This window comes from Salmo salar, chromosome 19, assembly GCF_965601325.2.
Source record: "Salmo salar chromosome 19, fSalSal1, whole genome shotgun sequence".
Taxonomy (NCBI): Eukaryota; Metazoa; Chordata; class Actinopteri; order Salmoniformes; family Salmonidae; genus Salmo; species Salmo salar.
In genome coordinates, this window is record NC_138309.1 from 55,691,069 (window position 1) to 55,712,976 (window position 21,908).

A 21,908-nucleotide genomic window follows, 5' to 3' on the forward strand; every position below is an offset into this window, starting at 1 on the left:
AAAAAATAAGAGAAAAAAAGACTCCAAACAATAACAACAGAAGGTGCACCTATGAATAAATAAGTCGAGAGATCAAGACACACCCGGACTGTCACCCGGACTGTCACCGGTCTGTGCAGACTAAAATAGATCGAAACCTAGACATCAAAAGGGTCAATAATGTGTGATTGAGTTTTTGTGTATTTTCTTTCCTAACAGCTCACCTTGGCCAGTTTCTCTCCCTCCTCTCTCTTCACCACTCTCTCGTGTGTTGCATCAGCCTGTAAGAGATCACAAACATCTCCTGAAAACATTTCCTTTCATCTATTCTCTGTTTCATCATCTACTCACACTAACAGCATCCTCTCCTTTATTTTCTGCAGAGACACATATATCTACCTCCTTTCGCGCTCTCTCCATTCATAGTAATGCACTCATCATCCATCCATCAATATCTACCTCGTTCTTTCTCTCTCTCAATTCATAGTAATGTACTTATTATCCATCCATCCATCCATTCATCCATTCATCCGTCCATTCATCCGTCCATTCGTCCGTCCATTCGTCCGTCCATTCGTCCATCCGTTCTTTCAGTGGGAGGGCTGACCTTGTTCCCCAGCAGCATTAGCACCACGTCCTGCTGAGCGTACTCATGGATCTCTGTCAGCCATGCCTGGAGAGAGGGAGGGAGAGAGGGAAAGAGAGAGGGGCAGAGAGACAGAGAGAGAAATAAAGAGAGAGAGAGATATGTGACTCGTTTCAGGAAACTAGGCGTATGTTGCACATCACTACTTCACAGGAGGGGCATTTGAATGTAAACATTTATTTTTTATAAAATGTTTTTTATTGTTGGCAGAAATGCCTTCCGGAACATGTGAGCTATCATGTGCCTTAATAACAAACTTGTATTCCATCCATAAATACTAATAAAATGGGCGTGGTTATGGCGTTGAACTGAGCGGATTCGTTTTTAGTGCTCTTCTGACAATTTCGACTAAACTTCTTTTCATCTCTTCTTTTATATCCTCGTAACACGAACAGCAATTTTCTTGGACAATTTCAGGCGTATCTACATCCTTGATGAATCGACTTAAACATAGTCCTCCTAAAACAAGAAGAACATCTTGCATCGACAACGTGGTCCAGGATAGGCCAGTTAGCCCTGCTAATTCAGCCAGCTCTACTAACACAGTTAGCCCTGCAAGGTCCTCACACCATGAGTCCGACATGGCTACCAACAATGTAGACGATCAAAACCAGAAGCAGAACCAAGGGGTTTTGGAAGCAATCTCTGCCATGAGGGAGGACTTTTCCACCAAACTCGAAGGTGTCCTAACAGGGATTAGTGAGGTTAAACGTGACCTTCAAGCCTACTCCACATGCTTGGACGAAGCAAAGGAACGCATTAGCATGGTGGAAGATACTGTCGTCACTGTCAAAACAACGACCGAAAAGTTTGGAAAAACAGATGGCGGACCTTACTTCAAAACTAAGCTCGCTCGACAATCTACACAGGTAGTCTAATTTGAGACTGGTTAATCTACCTGACAAAGTGGAAAATGGTGACACAGTTGCATTTCTCGAGAGTTGGCTTCCCGAGGCATTGGGGCCGGACAACTGCGTATTGAAAGAGCCCATTAGCTTCTGGCTCATACAAGCCTGAGAAACCACCCCTCTCCTTGAGTCCTTATCATGCGGAAAGGCAGGGCTATGGGAAAGGTGATGCACAGTGACCAAGAGATCATGTTCTTCCCTGACCTATCTGAGTGGCGCAGGAGTCTATGGCACTACATCTCAGTGCTAGAGGCGTCACTATAGACCCTGGTTCGATCCCGGGCTGTATCACAACCGGCCGTGATCGGGAGTCCCATAGGGGGTGCACAATTTGCACAGCGTCATCCAGGTTAGGGAAGGGTTTGGCCTGGGTAGGCTGTCATTGTAAATAAGAATTTGTTCTTAACTGACTTGCCTAGTTAAATATAGGTTAAATAAAACCTGCACCGAAAAAGAAAATTGCTACGACGGGGTCACACGCCAGCTCAGGTCCCTCAACATTGCCTATGGAATAGCCTTCTCAAATAAACTACGGCTGACTTACAATGGATGGTCACACGAGTTTGCATCTCCCTCTCAAGCCGAGGTGTTCATCCGTGGCATTCATGAATCTTCTTCCTAGTTGTGTTGCCGCTGTGAAGTTTACCACCACTCTGGACTAGGGAGAATTAAACCATCTTGGATTATGTGAAGAGGAATGCCCATAAAATTGTCAGAGACTCCAGTCACCCAAGTCATAGACTGTTCTCTCTGCTACCGCACGGCAAGCGGTACCGGAGCGCCAAGTCTAGGACCAAAAGTCTCCTTAACAGCTTCTACCCCCAAGCCATAAGACTGCTAAACAATTAATCTAATGGCCACCAGACTATTACGTTGACCCCCCCACACCCTCCATTTGTTTTGTACACTGCAGCTACTTGCTGTTTATTATCTATGCATAGTCCTTTTACCCCTACCTACATGTACAAATTACCTCAACTAACCTGTACCCCCGCACACTGACTCAGTGCCGGTACTCCCTGTATATAGCCTCATTATTGTTATGTTATTGTGTTACTTTTTATTATTATTATAACATTTTTTTTACTCTAGTTTATTTGCTAAATATTTTCTTAACTCTTCTTGAACTGCACTGTTGTAAGTAAGCATTTCACTGAAAGGTCTACACTCGTTGTATTCGGTGCATGTCACAAATAAAGTTTGATTTGATTAGATTTTTGACTGTTGGCAAGCTAACTAACATCAGCTAATATTAGCTGCTACTGTAGTACTGTAGCTAGCATAACAGTTCAGTGAATAATATGGCGAGCTAGTCCACTCAAAGTTTCCTGATATTATTTGTAGCCTGTATGTGCTCTTTAAAAAAAATATATATATATATATATTTTTTTTGTTGCCTGGATGAGCTCATAAGTTAGCTCAGTTTCTTCTATATGACAGGCGAGATAGCTGTCTGTTGAACGTTGGACATCATGTTTAAGTTTATTTTTGTTATGTTGATAATTCTCTTCCATTGGATTACATAAAACACTGTGAAATGCCGGCAAAGATGTTTAGCACCATGTCAACTGACACATCGGGACCGTATTCATTCATCCTGCACCACCGAGAAGCATCGTGACTACTTTATATGAAGACTTAAGTTACGATCATATCCTTGGACTAAAATGATTGACACTCACGTGCAAGCCTGATCAGCATCATGTGCAAGGGCCTTTGGCTTACGTAGCACATATTCAATGGTATATTTTTTTCACACGTAGCCTGTTAATTTCTGATCTTTGATACTTTGAGGTTTAGAAACTTACCATGGTATACTACGTTAACGCTATACAGTTGAAGTCGGAAGTTTACATACACCTTAGCCAAATACATTTAAACTCAGTTTTTCACAATTCCTGACATGTAATCCTAGTAAAAAAAAAACCTGTCTTAGGTCAGTTAGGATCACCACTTTATTTTAAGAATGTGAAATGTCCGAATAATAGTAGAGAGAATGATTTATTTCAGCTTTTATTTCTTTCATCACATTCCCAGTGGGTCAGAAGTTTACATACACTCAATTAGTATTTGGTAGCATTGCCTTTAAATTGTTTAACTTGGGTCAGACGTTTTGGGTAGCCTTCCACAAGCATCCCACAATAAATTTGGTGAATGTGGGACCATTCCTCCTGACAGAGCTGGTGTAACTGAGTCAGGCTTGTAGACCTCCTTGCTCGCACATGCTTTTTCAATTCTGCCCACAAATTTTCTATAGGATTGAGGTCAGGGCTTTGTGATGGCCACTCCAATACCTTGACTTTGTTGTCCTTAAGCCATTTTGTCACAACTTTGGAAGTATGCTTGGGGTCAGATGTCTTGAGATGTCGCTTCAATATATCCTCATAATTTTCCACCCTCATGATGCCATCTATTTTGTGAAGTGCACCAGTCCCTCCTGCAGCAAAGCACCCCTACAATATGATGCTGCCACCCCCATTCTTCACGGTTGGGATGGTGTTCTTCGGCCTACAAGCATCCCCCTTTTTCCTCCAAACATAACGATGGTCATTATGGCCAAACAGTTCTATTTTTGTTTCATCAGACCAGAGGACAAAAAGTATTATCTTTGTCCCCATGTGCAGTTGCTAAACCGAAGTCTGGCTTTTTTTATGGCGGTTTTGGAGCAGGGGTTTCTTCCTTGCTGTGCGGTCTTTCAGGTTATGTCGATATAGGACTCATTTTACTGTGGATATAGATACTTTTGTGCCGGTTTCCTCCAGCATCTTCACAAGGTCCTTTGCTGTTGTTCTGGGATTGATTTGCACTTTTCGCACCAAAGTACGTTTATCTCTAGGAGACAGAACGTGTCTCCTTCCTGAGCGGTATGATGGCTGCGTGGTCCCATGGTGTTTATACTATTCTATTGACAGCTGAATGTGGTACCTTCAGGGGTTTGGAAATTGCTCCCAAGGATGAACCAGACTTGTGGTGGTCTACAATTGTTTTTCTGAGGTCTTGGCTGATTTCTTTTGATTTTCCCATGATGTCAAGCAAAGAGGCATTGAGTTTGAAGGTAGGCCTTGAACTACATCCACAGGTACACCTCCAATTGACTCAAATGATGTCAATTAGCCTATCAGAAGCTTCTAAAGCCATGACTGAATTTTCTGGAATTTTCCAAGCTGTTTAAAGGCACAGTCAACTAAGTGTATGTAAACTTCTGACCCACTGGAATTGTGATACAGTGAATTATAAGTGAAATAATCTGTCTGTAAACAATTGTTGGAATAATTACTTGTGTCATGCACAAAGTAGATTTAGACTTGTAGACTTGCCAAAACTATAGTTTTTTAACAAGAAATGTGTGGAGTGGTTGAAAAACGAGTTTTAATGACTCTAACCTAAGTGTATGTAAACTACCGACTTCAACTGTATGTATGGGCCATTTTACTAGCAGCAGACCCGATGTTGTGGATCATCTACCACTATTTTGGACTGTCCATACTATAACGGTAACGTTAGTCAGGCTTCACTAACTAGCGTTACTGTTTTAGGTGGCGCTATTCTTTGCTACTTTTCAAACGAATACTACGTGATATTTCACATATCATCTTGCTAGATATGCCTTTTGTTGTGATATTTCACATAACATCTTGCCTTTTGTTTTGTTCGTGAGGAGTAATGGCCCAGAGAAGACAAGAGACACTTTGTTTTGTTTAGCGTCGCTTAGGTTAGACTGCTCCCTTTAATGGATCAGTCATCCAGCAGGCTACACTCTACGATTAGGGGGAGGTGGGAGAGAAAGCGTTGGGTGTCTCGTTTAGGGAGACAAGGGAATGGGGTTTAGTGTTTTACTGTTATGATGGATTTGTTTGTTCTAACAGATCTTTACATATTTTCCTCACTACAGAATATTCATGTGGTTCTTTTGGTTACTAAACATATTTTAGATATGCCGTTTTGCTATAGCTTATTCCATGTTTACATCTTTGGTTAAATGACTTCAAATGTAAAACTGAAATTGACTTTGTGGAATGTCCGTGGAGTTTGTAAACTATCCAAGCTGAAACAGGTTATTACTAGGCTTAAACAACTACATTCATCTATTGTGATCCTTCAAGAAACACACCTGTTGAAGGATGAGCTACTTAAAGTACACAGGAGATGTCAAGGGCAAGTAATAGCATCCCGTTCCTCCTCTTATTCTTGTGGTGTGATGGTTTTAATTCACAAATCTGTTCTGTTTCAAGTGGATAATATTATAACTGATACAGCTGGTAGATTCATTTGATACAGGGAACTCTTTTGAATGAGTGTATTAATCTGGTTAATGTTTATGGTCCTAATGATGGCAATCACAACTTCTTTGAGAATGTATTTCTATTGATAGCCTCCCCTCCTGGTAATGTCCTAATGGCAGAGGATTTTAATTGCACTCTTGATCGTCATCTAGATTGCTCCTCTGGTTTAGACACTTCCTACTTGAAGAGTAGAAAGAAATTACAGCATTTCATTAACCTCTTGGGGCTAGGTGGGACGCTAGCGTGCCACCCGTGGTGCACTCCATCAACAGCAGGTGCATTTCAAGAGCGGCAAATTTGAATCCAAATAAATGTCAAAATTCAAATTTTTCAAAAATACAACTATGTTACACCATTTGAAAGATAAACATCTCCTTAATCTAACCACGTTTTACGATTTCAAAAAGGTTTTACGGCGAAAGCATAAATTTAGAGTATGTTAGGACAGTACATTTACAAGAGTTGTGTGTAATGTTTTGTCAAGTCAAAGACAGGGTCACCAAAACCATAAAACCAGCTAAAATGATACACTAACCTTTTACAATCTCCATCAGATGACACTCCTAGGACATTATGTTAGACAATGCATGCATTTTTAGTTCTATCAAGTTGATATTTATATCCAAAAACAGCGTTTTACTATGGCATTGATGTTGAGGAAATCGTTTCCCTCCAATAACCGGCAGTCAAGTCAGCGTCACAAATTAAATAATTAAAATTAGAAAACATTGGTAAAATATTATATTGTCATTTAAAGAATTATAGATTTACATCTTTTGAACGCAATCAACTTGCCAGATTTAAAAATAACCTTACTGGGAAATCACACTTTGCAATAATCTGAGCACTGTGCCCAGAAAAATACGCGTTGCGATACAGACTAGACGTCATGTTGGGGAGATCTAAAATCGAAAATACTATGTAAATAATCCATTACCTTTGATTCTCTTCATCAGATGTCACTTCCAGGTATCACAGGTCCATAACGAATGTAGTTTTGTTCAAAAAAGCTCATCATTTATGTCCAAAAATCTCCGTCTCGTTAGCACATGATGTAAGCCAGCCGGACTTCTCGTCATGAACGAGGGGAAAAAATATATTTCCGTTCGTTCAAACATGTCAAACGTTGTATAGCATAAATCATTAGGGCCTTTTTTAACCAGAACATGAATAATATTCAAGGTGGACGAATGCATACTCTTTTATAACGTATTGGAACGAGGGTACCCAACATGAAGTAGCGCGCCAGGTGTCTAATGGGACATCACCGTTCCATGGCTCTTGTTCGGTCAGATCTCCCTCCAGAAGACTCAAAACACTTTGTAAAGGCTGGTGACATCTAGTGGAAGCAATAGGAAGTGCCAAAATATTCCTAAACCCCTGTGTTTTTCAATGGGATAGGTTTAAAGTCAATACAACACATCAGGTATCCACTTCCTGTCAGAAAATGTCTCAGGGTTTTGCCTGCCAAATGAGTTCTGTTATACTCACAGACACCATTCAAACAGTTTTGGAAACTTTAGAGTGTTTTCTATCCATATATAATAAGTATATGCATATTCTAGTTACTGGGTAGGATTAGTAACCAGATTAAATCGGGTACATTTTTTTTATCCAGACGTGCAAATGCTGCCCCCTAGACCCAACAGGTTAAGGACTTAAATCTATGTGAACCTTGGAGGACTCAGAACCCGGGTAAAAGGGAGTATTCATGTACTCGTTGACATTTGAATCATATTCTTGTATAGACTACTTTTTAGTTTCTTGCTCATTACTTCCCAATGTAGCTGGAAGTGGATATGATAGTATTCTTCTGAGTGACCATTCCCCTGTGTCATTATTCTATAGGGATCCTCTAGATGGCGTTTGCATCCCAGATGGTTACAGGACCCAGACTTCTTACACTATGTTGGAGTGCATATAGATGTATATTTTACATTGAACACTGGCCAAACCTCAGCGAGTACCAGATGGGAGGCTTTCAAAGCATATATTAGGGGGCAAATTATATGTTTTACCAGTTTAAAATCAAATCAATTAAATCTAAAAATGAGAGAGACAGCAATATCAGAGAATTGGAGAGGGACGCTTTTTTGGATAACTCAGTAGAAGTAAACAAGAAATTATTTGCTCTTAAAGCTCAGAATGAAGAACTTTCCGCCTCAAAGGCTGCAAACAGCTTTACGAAACAGAAACAACCCTTCTACGATCAAGGTGAAAAACCTGGTAAATTGCTGGCATGGCGCATTAAGAAGTTAAATTCAGACAGAGCCATTAATGCAATTCATAATTTACAAGAACAATTATCAATGGATCCTGTAGAAATAAACTAAACATTTGCATCCTACTACAACACACTTTACAACTCTGAATCTCCTGAGAACTTAACTAATCAGACATCATTTTTGGATGGTCTTGATTTTCCCTCTATTTCAGAACACACAAATTGGATCTGGAAAAGGAATTGGATGGTGTCCCCTCCTCTTGTTTCCCCTCCTCTCTAAGGAGTGCTATAATCACTCTTATTCTGAAGCCTGATAAATCCCCAAGAAAATGTGAAAGTTACAGACCGATTTCTATTCTGAACTCCGACTCAAAAATGATTGCTAAAGCTTTAGCCAAGAGATTGGATAGAGTGCTCCCATATCTAATACACGAAGGCCAAAATGGCTTCGTGAAAAAAAAGTCAAGGTTTTCAACACGTGAGGAGAGATCTAAACATAGTGCATGTGTGAAGGATCCCCTGATAGTGCCATACTCTCACTTGATGCAGAGAAGTAATTCGATAGAGTTGAGTGGTCTTATTTCTTTGAAATGCTTAAGAGATTTGGGAAAGGGAATTACTTCTGTAAATGGATTACGATATTATACAGCGACCCCACTGCAGAAGTTGCCACAACCTTTTAAGCTTCTTTGGGGCACAAGACATGGGTGTCCGGCCAGTCCAGGACTCTTTCTTTTAGCTATAGAACCCTTTGCAATTACAGTAATGGCCCACCCGTGAATTAGTGGAATTAACCATAGGATTTTGAACATCGAGTGACCCTGTATGCCGATGATACCCTCGTATTCCTAACAGATCTAAAGAAATCTCTCTTCCCTCTCCAATTTAATTAACAACTTTCGTCAATTTTCTGGGTTTAAAGTTAATAAAACCAAATCTTCTATCCTCTTCCTCAACAAGCAAGAGAGACTGAATCCAGTTGTATAGCATCCATTTGTGAATACAGAACAAGGTTTCACATATCTTGGTATTAAAATCATACCAGAAATTAGCTCCTTGACTTCAACAACTTATGAACCCGTGGTAGTGAGTATAACAGAATCCATCAACAGATGGACATCATTGCCTATATCTATTATTGGTAGAAAAAATATCATTAAGATGAATATTCTGCCCAAATGTCTTTCTCTATTTCAATCAATTTCTCTGGCTCCACCACCTTTATTTTCCCCAAAGATCAGAAAGATACTCTCAAATTGTATCTGGAGCAACAGAAAACCAAGGCTTAGACTTTCTCTTCTTTATTTGCCCTATGACAGAGGGGGGTTGCAACTTCCAAACCTACAGTGGTATTACTGGGCTACACAGTTTAGAGCTACAATGTTTTGGTTCTCCAAGAAACCAAACTTACCCTGGTTGCAGACTGAAATGCTGTCCACAAAAGGCTTAACTTTGGATGGATATTTGTACTCTGCTCCCTTTAAGAAACTAAAGAAGAATACTACTAATCCCTTCGTTAAAAACATCCTAACTATATGGCACGCAGTATAGCAATATCTGGACGAATCCCCTGTATTATCCAGTTTTACACGAATTTGGGGCAATGACAATTTCATAACAGGTAAAAATGACTTGGGGTTTAAAGAATGGCCAAGAAAAGGTATTGTTAAATTAATTGATTTATACAATGAAAAAAGGGCTCATGTCATTTGAAGAACTAAAGGGAAGATTTAATTTACCACAAAAGCATTTTTTCAAATACTTACAATTGAGAAGCTTTATTTTTTCCAGTCTAAAACAATCTGCCCTACAACCTCCTTTGACCACTTTAGAAACACTCTCTGTTAATGTGTTATGGGAGAATGGCCGCTACGCATAAAGACAACTCTGATAGTAAGCGACTTCAGTGGATACAAGATATTCAGGAAGATATTTCAACAGAGGACAGGGGTACAATATGCTCTAGAGCTTAGATACAGACAATAAACACCCACCTGAGATTGTTGCTATTAAGCTCCACAAATTTGACCATAATATCCCAGACATGTGTGTTAAATTTAACACGCATTTTTGAACGTTGTATCATTGCCTGTGGGAATGTGCTGAGATACAAAAGTTTTGGAGCTCAGTACTGCACTATACTTCTACTCCAATATCTCCAATCCCTAAACTTTGCATCCTAAATCTTTACCCAGGGAATATCACTTTACATAGGAGAGAGAAGAAAATGGTTGACCTCTGTCTATTACAAGCTCGACGTTCAATTGCTCTCCACTGGACGTATGTCAATTCCCCCTCACTTGGTCATTGGTTAAAATAATTAACGTCAAGCCTGGCTCTTGAAAAAAAAATATTAAATAGTTATATTACGAGTCTAGTTGGTTTAGCCACGGAAAAAGCCAGGAACCTTCCCGCTAGCCATGATTGTCTGAGATAATGGATGGGCTGGACATGCCAGGAGATGACTTTGGATTGGTCTGCCATGTAGCATGCTTCCGTCTATAACGTGAGCTGTTCAGTATGTGTTGATTGTCCTTTCTACCATGCCGTTTTTGAAAGATATAACATTAGCCATCGATAACTACACAAGTGTTGCAACTTTTCTCAACAACATTGATGCCATGAATTTAGCAGGTGCTATCGACAGATCAGTTGGAAAAAGTGATGGGCTACTTTCTGACACGTTAATATGTAAAGGACCTTCTATTTAACTAACAAATGATGGGTGAATATGCATACAAATCACTTGTAGCCTATCTGTCTTCAGTCCAAATAAATGTTAGGGAGTTTCAAAGAGAAAGTGCACAATGGTGTGATCACATCTAACGTGGATCAAAAAAGCTACTTTATGAAATCATCCTAAAGAGATTCATCCAGGTCAGATTTGTTATTTCTTTACATGATCGGACAGATTTTACTGCCTCTATAGCAAAAAAATTATGACATAGGCTCTGTTTAAAAACAACAACATTTGTGTTTTATGACAGAGGTTCCACCCATTTTTGACACTCAAAATATCTGTTCTATTTTATTCTGTTATCTTCCATTATATTAATTCTAAAACTATAATATAGACCCTATGTGTGTTAACTGTGATCACGGCATGGGGATGTATGCTAACCGCGTCACTATGTGTGCTAACCGAGTGAATTTTGGAACGCATCCTCATTTTTATTTATTTTATTTTATTTAACCTTTATTTAACTAAGCAAGTCAGTTAAGAACAAATTGTTATTTACAATGACGGCCAACTTGTAAAGCCCCCTGGCCAAACCCTCCCGTAACCCAGATGATGCAGGGCCAATTGTGCGCCGATCTTTGGGACTCTATGGGAATCCCGATCACGGACTCCCGTGATCAAACCTGGGTCTGTAGTGACACCTCTAGCACTGCGATGCAGTGCCTTAGAGGGCTGCGCCACACGGGAGGCTAATTGCTAATGCATGTGAAGAAATAAAAGTAGTGGAAGGTCTGAATTTAAACAAGAGGAATTTAGAACATGCAGCTGTCAGGTTACCTTGACAACGGTTGCAACAACAGGGTCAATGTTAAATGTCTCTTTCTCCTTCCCGACAAAAGCAATGGCTATACAAAAGGTGCATGCTGACAAGAAAGAGGTAAAAATAGGGCTGTTTGAAAGAAACAGTTGTCACCCCTGTTCTCAGTTAGAGTAGTGCACTACTTGCATCTTCCTTTCTACTCCCCATTTTATGTCTTATTTCAAATACAGGTTAGTGGTCCCTGGCCGCCGTTTTAGCTCATCTGGTTAAATAGAGGTTAGCGTCTCTGGGGACCCATGATAGATTTCATGAAGGAAGCCAGTCAAACACGCCACCATTACTCTTTCCATGAATCCCTCTGTTTACACACCTCCTTCTCCATCATTTCATTATCTGTGCATTAGGATGGTCAACTCCATTAGGATGGTCCACTCCATCTCTTCTCTCTCTTCTATTTACTCTCTCACTCTCCATCCTGCTTTCTCTCCCTCTACTCTGTCTCTCTCATCTAGGCAGCTTCACTCATCCGTGCTTCATCTCTCCCCGTTCCTCAGCACTTAACGCCACCGGTTTTCCTACGATCTGATTGGGACTTTCAGGCACACCTGAAAGCAGTAGAGGCTCATGGGACACGCTCTGCGACACTGTTCATGTGATTAGTTTTGATGGCAGTAGGCTGAATAGAGGGAGAGGGAGATGAGAAAAGAAGTGAGTGAACACATGAGCTAGCCATTTGTCCTGCTGTGCTGTGTCCTTCTCTACCTGTTAGAGCAGAGCTCCATGTGAAACTCCTGCTAATGACAGCAGCGTTCTCTTATCTAATCACAGGGTGCTGGTCTACATGAGTGTTTTTCATTAACCCACATAATGAGACATATTTTCAGTTATGGTAATTACTTTCCATTAGATCTACTGTAGATCTGTGGCAGAGTGATCAGTGCTGGGAGGGAGGGTTGCTTGTGTTTAGAGATTGTGACCAAATCTATCGCAGTGCGTCTCAGTAAGTGCTTGTGTGTGTCCGCGTGCATGCTTGCGTTCAGCTCTAATTAACAGAAAGTAACAAACGAAAATAACCCAAAACTATATTTGAAAGTATACTGTATCTCTGTCTTCCATCTCACTCCTTAGTAGCCACTATGGAGGCCATGGATGGATGAATAAGCAAGCCAGCTCTACCGCTCGCCTCTACAGCTCTACTTCTCTCCTCTACACAAGCATCAAACCACGGTCATCGAGGGGAGTGGAAGAGGAGGAGAGAGAAAGAGAGAGGGCGGGTGATAAAGAGAGAGAGAGAGAGCAGGGATTCTAAATAACAAAGGAACAATAATTGATAGTTTTCAATTCAAATGGTCAACAAAAAATATATAAGCTTCTTAGCAAAGGGCAATTTATCAAGCAAGAATTTTGCCAGGACTGTCTGGGAGTGTTCTGAGCAGGGAGGGGAAAACTGAAAATGTGCTGTTATTGGCAGAGGTTTGGAACTCTCTTTCTTATTGGTCTATTAACTAATTTACCGCATGGGGATGTCGCCATGGAAGGCCAAAATTCCATTCCACCAAAAGAGTCTGAAATTTAACGCGATCTTTTCAAACAGCTTTTACACTAAAAGGGCATTATCATAATTTTCACAATTTCACAGTGCAATATACCGCGCATTCAGAAAGTATTCAGATCCCTTCACTTTTTCCACATTTTGTTACTTTACAGTCTTATTCTGTATTAAATTTAAAAAACTCTTCATCAATCTACACACAATACCCCAGAATGACAAATCGAAAATAGGTTTTAAGAAATTTTCAGACCATTTGCTATGAGATTCTAAATTGAGCTCAGGTGCATCCTGTTTCCATTGATCATCCTTGAGATGTTTCTACAACTTGATTGGAGTCCAGCTGTGGTAAATTAAATTGATTGGACATGATTTGGAAAGGCACACACCTGTTTATATAAGGTCCCACAGTTGGCAGTGCATGTCCTAGAGCTGGCCGCCCTGCCAAACTGAGTAATCGGGGGGAAAAGGGCCTTGGTCAGGGAGGTGATCAAGAACCCAATGGTCACTCTGACAGAGCACCAGAGTTGGGAGATGGGAGAACCTTCCAGAAGGACAACCATCTCTGCAGCACTCCACCATGGTAGAGTGGCCAAACGGAAGCCACACCTCAGTAAAAAGCACACAACAGCCCGCTTGGAGTTTGCAAAATGCACCTAAAGGACTCTGACCATGAGAAACAAGATTCTCTGGTCTGATAAAACCAAGATTGAACTCTTTGGCCTGAATGCCAAGAGTCACGTCTGGAGGAAACCTGGCACCATCCCTACGGTGAAGCATGGTGGTGGCAGCATCACACTGTGGGGATGTTTTTCAGCAGCAGGTTTATTTAAAAATATATTTAACCCTTATTTATTTAGGCAAGTCAGTTAAGAGCAAATTATTATTTACAATGACAGCCTACCAAAAGGCAAAAGGCCTCCTTGTGGGGACGGGGGCCTGGGATTAAAAATTTAAAATAAATACAGTATAAATATAGGACAAACCACACATCACAACAAGAGAGACAACACAGGGCAAAATAGAAATTGGCCTATAACAGTTAGAATCAGCTTGATCTCACTGTTTAAATAAAGGACGAACCGCAGCTGCCTTCCAAGCAATGGAAACCTCCCCAGAAAGGAGAGACAGGTTAAAAAGGTTGGGGATAGGCTTGGTGATGATAGGGGCAGCAACCTTAAAGAAGAAAGGGTCTAAACCATCTGACCCAGATGTTTTTTGGGGGTCAAGTTTAAGTAGCTCCTTTAGCACCTCGGACTCAGTGACTGCCTGCAGGGAGAAACTTTGTAGCAGGGAAAGGGGAAAAAGAGTGAGTAGCATCGGCGATAGTTGCATTAGAAGGGTGGGAGATGAGGAAATGTTGGACGGGCAAGGAGGCATGGCTGAGTCAAATAGGAATCCTGACTTAATGAAGTGGTGATTAAAGAGCTCAGCCATGTGCTTCTTGTCAGTAACAACCACATCATCAACATTAAGGGACATTGGCAGCTGTGAGGAGGAGGGTTTATTCTCTAGGTCTTTAACCGTTTTCCAGAACTTCTTGGGGTTAGACCCACAGAGAGAGAATGGCTCCTTAAAGTAACTTCCGGATAGCCTGAGTGCACTTATTTCTCATTTGCCTGAATGATAACCAGTAAGCCTGAGTATGCGTGTGCCTTTCGCCAACTGCAATTCTTGAGGTGGAATAACTCCACAAGATCACGGTCGAATCAGGGGCTGAACCTGTTTTTAATTCTCATTTTCTTTGTGGTGGCGTGTTTGTTAGGACTACCTGACATGATGACTCCTTGCTGTCCCCAGTCCACCTGGCCGTGCTGCTGCTCCAGTTTCAACTGTTCTGCCTGCGGCTATGGAACCCTGACCTGTTCACCGGACGTGCTACCTGTCCCAGACCTGCTGTTTTCCTGCTGTTTTCTCTCTAGAGACAGCAGGAGCGGTGGAGATACTCTCAATGATCGGCTATGAAAAGCCAACTGACATTTACTCTTGAGGTGCTGACTTGTTACACCCTCGACAACTGTGATTAATATTATTTGACCATGCTGGTCATTTATGAACATTTGAACATCTTGGCCATGTTCTGTTATAATCGCCACCCAGCACAGCCAGAAGAGGACTGGCCACCCCTCATAGCCTGGTTCCTCTCTAGGTTTCTTCCTAGGTTTTGGCCTTTCTAGGGAGTTTTTCCTAGCCACCGTGCTTCTACACCTGCATTGCTTGCTGTTTGGGGTTTTAGGCTGGGTTTCTGTACAGCACTTTGAGATATCAGCTGATGTAAGAAGGGCTATATAAATACATTTGATTTGATTTGTTAATATGGCTTGGGGGCAGTATTTCGACGTCTGGATGAGAAGCGTGCCCAAAGTAAACTGCCTGTTGCTCAGGCCCAGAAGCTAGGATATGCAAACAATTGGTAGATTAGGATAGCAAACACTCTAAAGTTTCCAAAACTGTTCAAATAATGTCTGTGAATATAACAGAACTGATATGGCAGGCGAAAACCAGAGGAAAATCCATACAGGAAGTGGGATTTTTTGATGTGGGTATTTTTCTATTGAATGCATATAGAGTATCTACATGGTTAGGACCCAGATTGCAGTTCCTATGGCTTCCACTAGATGTCAACAGTCTTTAGACATTGTTTCAGGCTTGTTTTCTGAAAAATGAAGAAGAATGAGACCTTTCTCTCAGTGGACCGAGGAAGAATGCAGAGCTGGTTTGCGCGCGTGACCGATTGTGCGCCCTTCATTGTTTTTCCTTTCTATTGAATACGCTATTGTCCGGTTGAAATATTATCAATTATTTAGACAATTGACAACCTGACGATTAATTATAAACATCATTTGACATGTTTCGCCAAACTTTACCGGTACTATTAGGATGTATTCGTCTGCATGTTTTGACCGCCTTGGAGCCAGTGGATTACTGATCAAAACGAGCCAACAAAACAATGTTTTTGGGATATAAATAGGGACTTTATCGAACAAAACAAACATTTATTGTGTAGCTGGGACTCTTGTGACTGAAACCATGTGAAGATCTTGAAAGGTAAGTGATTAATTTTATCGCTATTTCTGACTTTTGTAATTCCTTTACTTGATTGTAAAATGTTTGTATGCTTTTGTAAGTGGGGCGCTGTCCTCAGATAATCGCATGGTATGCTTTCGCCGTAAAGCCTTTTTGAAATCTGACAAAGCGGCTGGATTAACAAGAAGTTAATCTTTAAACCGATGTATAACACTTGTATTTTTTATGAATGTTTATTATGACTATTTCTGTATTTTGAATTTGGCGCTCTGCAATTTCACCGGATGTTGTCGCTAGCGGAGGTGGGTCGCTAGCGGAAAGGTTAACATTACCACTGAAAATATAAAAAAAGAAGGTCCAAGCATCTTCGACAGAAGGGATCAAGCTGATTCTATACCAATTTCCAGATACTAGGAGGTACTGGGAGACTTGTCAGGATCAAGGCAAAGATGAACGGAGCAAAGTACAGAAAAATCCTTGATGAAAACCTACTCCAAAGCGCTCAGGACCTGAGACTGGTTCACCTTCCAACAGGACAATAACCTTAAGCACACAGCCAAGATAACGCAGGAGTGGCTTCGGGACAAGTCTCTGAATGTCCTCGAGTGGCCCAGCCAGAGGCCGGACTTGAACCCAATCGAACATATCTGGAGAGACCTGAAAATAGTTGTACAGCGATGCTCCCCATCCACCCATCCAACAGAGCTTGAGATGATCTGCAGAGAATGGGAGAAACTACCCAAATACAGGTGTGCCAAGCTTGTAGTGTCATACCCAGGACTCAAGGCTGTAATCGCTGCCAAAGGTGCATCAACAAAATACTGTGTAAAGGGTCTGAATACTTATGTAAATGTGATAAAATGTTTTTATATTTGCAAAAATGTCTAAAAACCTGCTTTTGCTTTGTCAGTATGGGGTATTGTGTGTAGATTGATGAGGGAAAAAAAACAATTTAATCAATTTTAGTATAAGGCTGTAACCTAACAAAATGTGGAAAAAAATCAAAGGGTCAGAATACATTCTGAAGGCACTGGACATACCACACACACACACACACACACACACACACACACACACACACACACACACACACACACACACACACACACACACACACACACACACACACACACACACACACACACACACACACACACACACACACACACACTACTGACACCTGCATGCACACCCACATTCCATAGATGATGTCATTGTGTCTCATTGTGCTTATTCAATATTGCTACACGTATGCACTGCATAATCTCATGTACATTTCTTTACTTTTTCTATACTTATCAAAGCAACATGCTTTTTAGATGATCACATTCATATTAATATTTGTATTTATTTTATTTCTATACATTTAAAAATAAGTTGGAATATTTATATACACTGAACAAAAATATAAATGCAACATGTAAAGTGTTGGTCTCATGTTTCATGAGCTGAAATAAAACATCCCAGAAATGTTCCATACGTTAGTGAGTATTTCTCCTTTGCCAAGATAATCGATCCACCTGACAGTTGTGGCATATCAAAAAGCTGATTAAACAGCATGATCATTACACAGGTGCACCTTATGCTGGGGACAATAAAATGCCACTTTAAAATGTGCAGTTTTGTCACACAACACAATGTCACAGATGTCTCAAGTTGAGGGAGCGTGCAATTGTCATGCTGACTGCAGGAATGTCCACCAGAGCTGTTGCCAGAGAATGTAATGTTCATTTCTCTACCATAAGCTGCATCGAACATCATTTTAGAGAATTTGTCAGTATGTCCAGTCCAACCAGCCTCACAACTGCTGACCACGTGTATGGCGTCGTGTGGGCGAGCGGTCTGAATAGCCTTAGTGAAGAGCTCAGTGACTTTCAACGTGGCACCGTCATAGGATGCCACCTTTCCAACAAGTCAGTTCGTCAAATCTCTGCCCTGCTAGAGCTGCCCCAGTCAACTGTAATAGATGTTATTGTGAAGTGGAAACGTCAAGGAGCAACAATCGCTCAGCTGCGAAGTAGTAGGCCACACAAGCTCACAGAACGGGACCGCTGAGCGCTGAAGCGTGTAGCTCGTAAAAATCATCTGTCCTCAATTGCAACACTCACTACATAGTCCCAAACTGCTCTGGAAACAACGTCAGCAAAATAACTGTTCGCCGGGAGCTTCATGAAATTGGTTTCCATAGCCGAGCAGCCACACACAAGCCTAAGACCACCATGCGCAATGCCAAGCATCAGCTAGAGTGGTGTAAAGCTCGCCACCATTGGACTCTGGAGCACTGGAAACGCGTTCACTGGAGAGATGAGTCACGCTTCACCATCTAGCAGTCAGATGGACAAATCTAGGTTTGGCGGATGCCAGGAGAATGCTACCTGCCCGAATGCATAATGCCAACTGTAAAGTTTGGTGGAGAAGGAATAATGGTCTGGGGCTGTTTTTCATGGTTCAGGCTAGGCCCCTTAGTTTCAGTGAAGGGAAATCTTAACGCTGCAGCATACAATGACATTATAGACGATTGTGTGCCCTGACATCAACCCCATCGAACACATTTTGGATGAATTGGAACACCGACTGCGAGCCAGGCCTAATCGCCCAACATCAGTGCACGACCTCACTAATGCTCGTGGCTGAATAGAATTAAGTCCCTGCAGCAATGTTCCAACATCTTGTAGAAAGCCTTTCCAGAAGAGTGGAGGCTGTTACAGCAGCAAAGGGGGGGACCAACTCCATATTAATGCCCATGATTTTGGAATGAGATGTTCGATGAGCATGTGTCCACATACTTTTGCTCATGTAATGTAAACATACATACATACATACATACATACATACATACATACATACATACATACATACATACATACATACATACATACATACATACATACATACATACATACATACATACATACATACACACACACACCATTACACCTTTTTTACTGTTATTGTTGATGTCTGAATCTGAAATCTGAAAGAAATGTGGAAAGAGGGAGAGAGATGGGGAGAAAAGGAGAGAGAGAGAGAGAGAGAGAGAGAGAGATTGAAGGAGAGAGATAGTACATGGTTCTGTACCTAATGGGTCTGTACTTAATGAGAGTCAAGGCCAGATGCAGGGTGGGACGGCTTCTCATTCTCATTAAAGAGCTTTTCCAGCTGACGGGAGAGCAGAGAGCAAGGGGAGGATTTGTGCTGCTCGCTCTCACAGAACTAGAGTAAATCTGGTGTTTGTAAGTATTCCTGCACATACACAAGCACACTTTCGCAAAACACACACAAACGTATTAGATATACCTTACTGAACCAACAAACCAAGTTAGGATCCAATTAACTGGCTGTGCAGGTTTGTGTCAAAAACTCATCAGTAATGATAAATATTGCACGTTTCCCTAAACATGTCTTTGGGGAGGAAAATACAGAAAACACAAGAGCTGAAACTGTGAACTGAATTTCAAGGAGAGGAATGTGACTGGAATAATATCAGAAGTTTAAAGGGAAGGGGAAAGTGGGAGCCATTACATATCCAACATACTTTATGTACTGTATAATGCATGAATATGTTATAGGTAGTAAATAAACTGGAAACTAAGCTCCTCATTGGTCAACCACTGGAGGTCTGTCGACTGAAAACAAGTGCTATTGGTTGGACTGATGTCCTTAATAACAGGGCATTAAAAATAAAATCTGCAGTGATATGCTGGTAAAATCTGCAAGGCACCAGGAATCAATGTGATCCCGAATATACATTCTTGAGTGATTCAACTGCAGACACTGTAAAAGATAGTTCTATAGTTCTGGGCAACAACTCTGTGTGTGAGCTTGGGTTTGTTTGTTTGTTTGTTGTTGTGAGTGAGTGAGTGAGTGAGTGAGTGAGTGAGTGAGTGAGTGAGTGAGTGAGTGAGTGAGTGAGTGAGTGAGTGAGTGAGTGAGTGAGTGAGTGAGTGAGTGAGTGAGTGAGTGAGTGAGTGAGTGAGTGAGTGAGTGAGTGAGTGAGTGAGAGAGAGAGAGAAATATACAGTACCAGTCAAAAGTTTGGATATACCTACTCATTCAAGGGTTTTTCTTTATGTTTACTATTTCCTACATTGTAGAATAATAGTGAAGACATCAAAACTATGAAATAACACATATGGAATGATGTTGAAACCCAAAAAGGGCCCACACATTTTCTATAGGATTGAGGTCAGGACATTGTGATGGCCACTCCAATACCTTGACTTTGTTGTCCTTAAGCCATTTTGCCACAACTTCGGAAGTATGCTTGGGGTCATTGTCCATTTAGAAGACCCATTTGCGACCAAGCTTTAACTTCCTGACTGGTGTCTTGAGATTGTGCTTCAATATATTCACATCATTTTCCTACCTCATGCTGCCATCTATTTTGTGAAGTGCACCAGTCCCTCCTGCAGCAAAGCACCCCCACAACATGATGCTGCCACCCCCGTGCTTCACGTATTTGCTCCCAAATACCCCCGTATTTGCTCCCAAGGATGAACCAGACTTGTGGTGGTCTAGAATTATTTTCTGAGGTCTTGGCTGATTTCTTTTGATTTTCCCATGATGTCAAGCAAAGAGGCACTGAGTTGGAAGGTAGGCCTTGAAATACATCCACAGGTATACCTCCAATTGACTCAAATTATGTCAATTAGCCTATCAGAAGCTTCTAAAGTCACAACATAATTTTCTGGAATTTTCCAAGCTGTTTAAAGGCACAGTCAATGTAGTGTATGTACACTTCTGACCCACACTGGAATTGTGGTACAGTGAATTATAAGTGAAATAATCTGTCTGTAAACAATTGCTGGAAAAATTACTTGTGTCATGCACAAAGTAGATGTCCTAACCGACTTGCAAAAACTATAGTTTGTTACAAGACATTTGTTTAGTAGTTGAAAAACGAGTTTTAATGTTTCCAACCTAAGTGTATGTAAACTTCCAACTTCAACTGTGTATACACGGTTTCTCTAAGACATTATGCTGCACATATGTTAAGAGAGAGAGAGAGAGAGAGAGAGAGAGAGAGAGAGAGAGAGAGAGAGAGAGATACTACAGCAACAACAAGAAAAATACAGTATAGGCACAAGTTCTTGGCAATCAGCCTCAAAACGCAATGTGAAGTGAAGTTGAGTACTATGGGGGCGATCTCTCTTTCGCTCTCGACCTGTTCTCCACCAGCCCAGCTGCAATCAGCTGAATAGAGGTGGTGATTCTATGGTGTGATGGATGAAGGCACCAGGAGGCCATCCCAGACCCACTTCCACCAGCCAAACGCAGAGGCTCAAAGCAACGGGTATGTAATGCAGCAATCAGAGATAACTTTGTTCTGAATTGCAGCCAAGTTCAGGGGAGGGCATCAGCAATCTGAGCAGCTAACTGATTGCTGCAGCTGTACATAGCCCATCTGTAAATAGCCCTACCAATCTACCTACCTTATCCCCATATTGTTTTTATTTACTTTTCTGCTCTTTTGCACACCAGTATTTCTACTTGCACATCATCATCTGCACATTATCACTCCAGTGTTAATTTGTTATATTGTAATTACTTCACTACTATGGCCTATTCATTGCCTTACCTCCTCATGCCATTTGCACACACTGTATATAGACTTTATTTTTTCTATTGTATTATTGACTGTACGCTTGTTTATTCCATGTGTAACTCTGTGTTGTTGTTTGTGTCGCACTGCTTTGCTTTATCTTGGCAAGGTCACACTTGTAAATGAGAACTTGTTCTCAACTAACCTACATGGTTAACCTGTTATGGCTAGGGGGCAGTATTTTCACGGC

At 41.1% G+C, this 21,908-nt stretch overlaps 1 protein-coding gene across 1 annotated transcript in view; it reads right to left on the reverse strand.

Moving 5' to 3' along the window:
* Positions 1–21,908, reverse strand: part of rab26 (RAB26, member RAS oncogene family) — a 137,201-nt gene that overhangs the window by 8,793 nt on the left and 106,500 nt on the right. Inside the window, exons 6-7 of the mRNA XM_014158416.3 lie at positions 587–652; positions 204–260 (exon numbers count right to left, since the gene is read on the reverse strand). Of these exons, the coding sequence (XP_014013891.1) occupies positions 204–260; positions 587–652 (123 nt within the window). The remainder of the gene's footprint in view (positions 1–203; positions 261–586; positions 653–21,908) is intronic.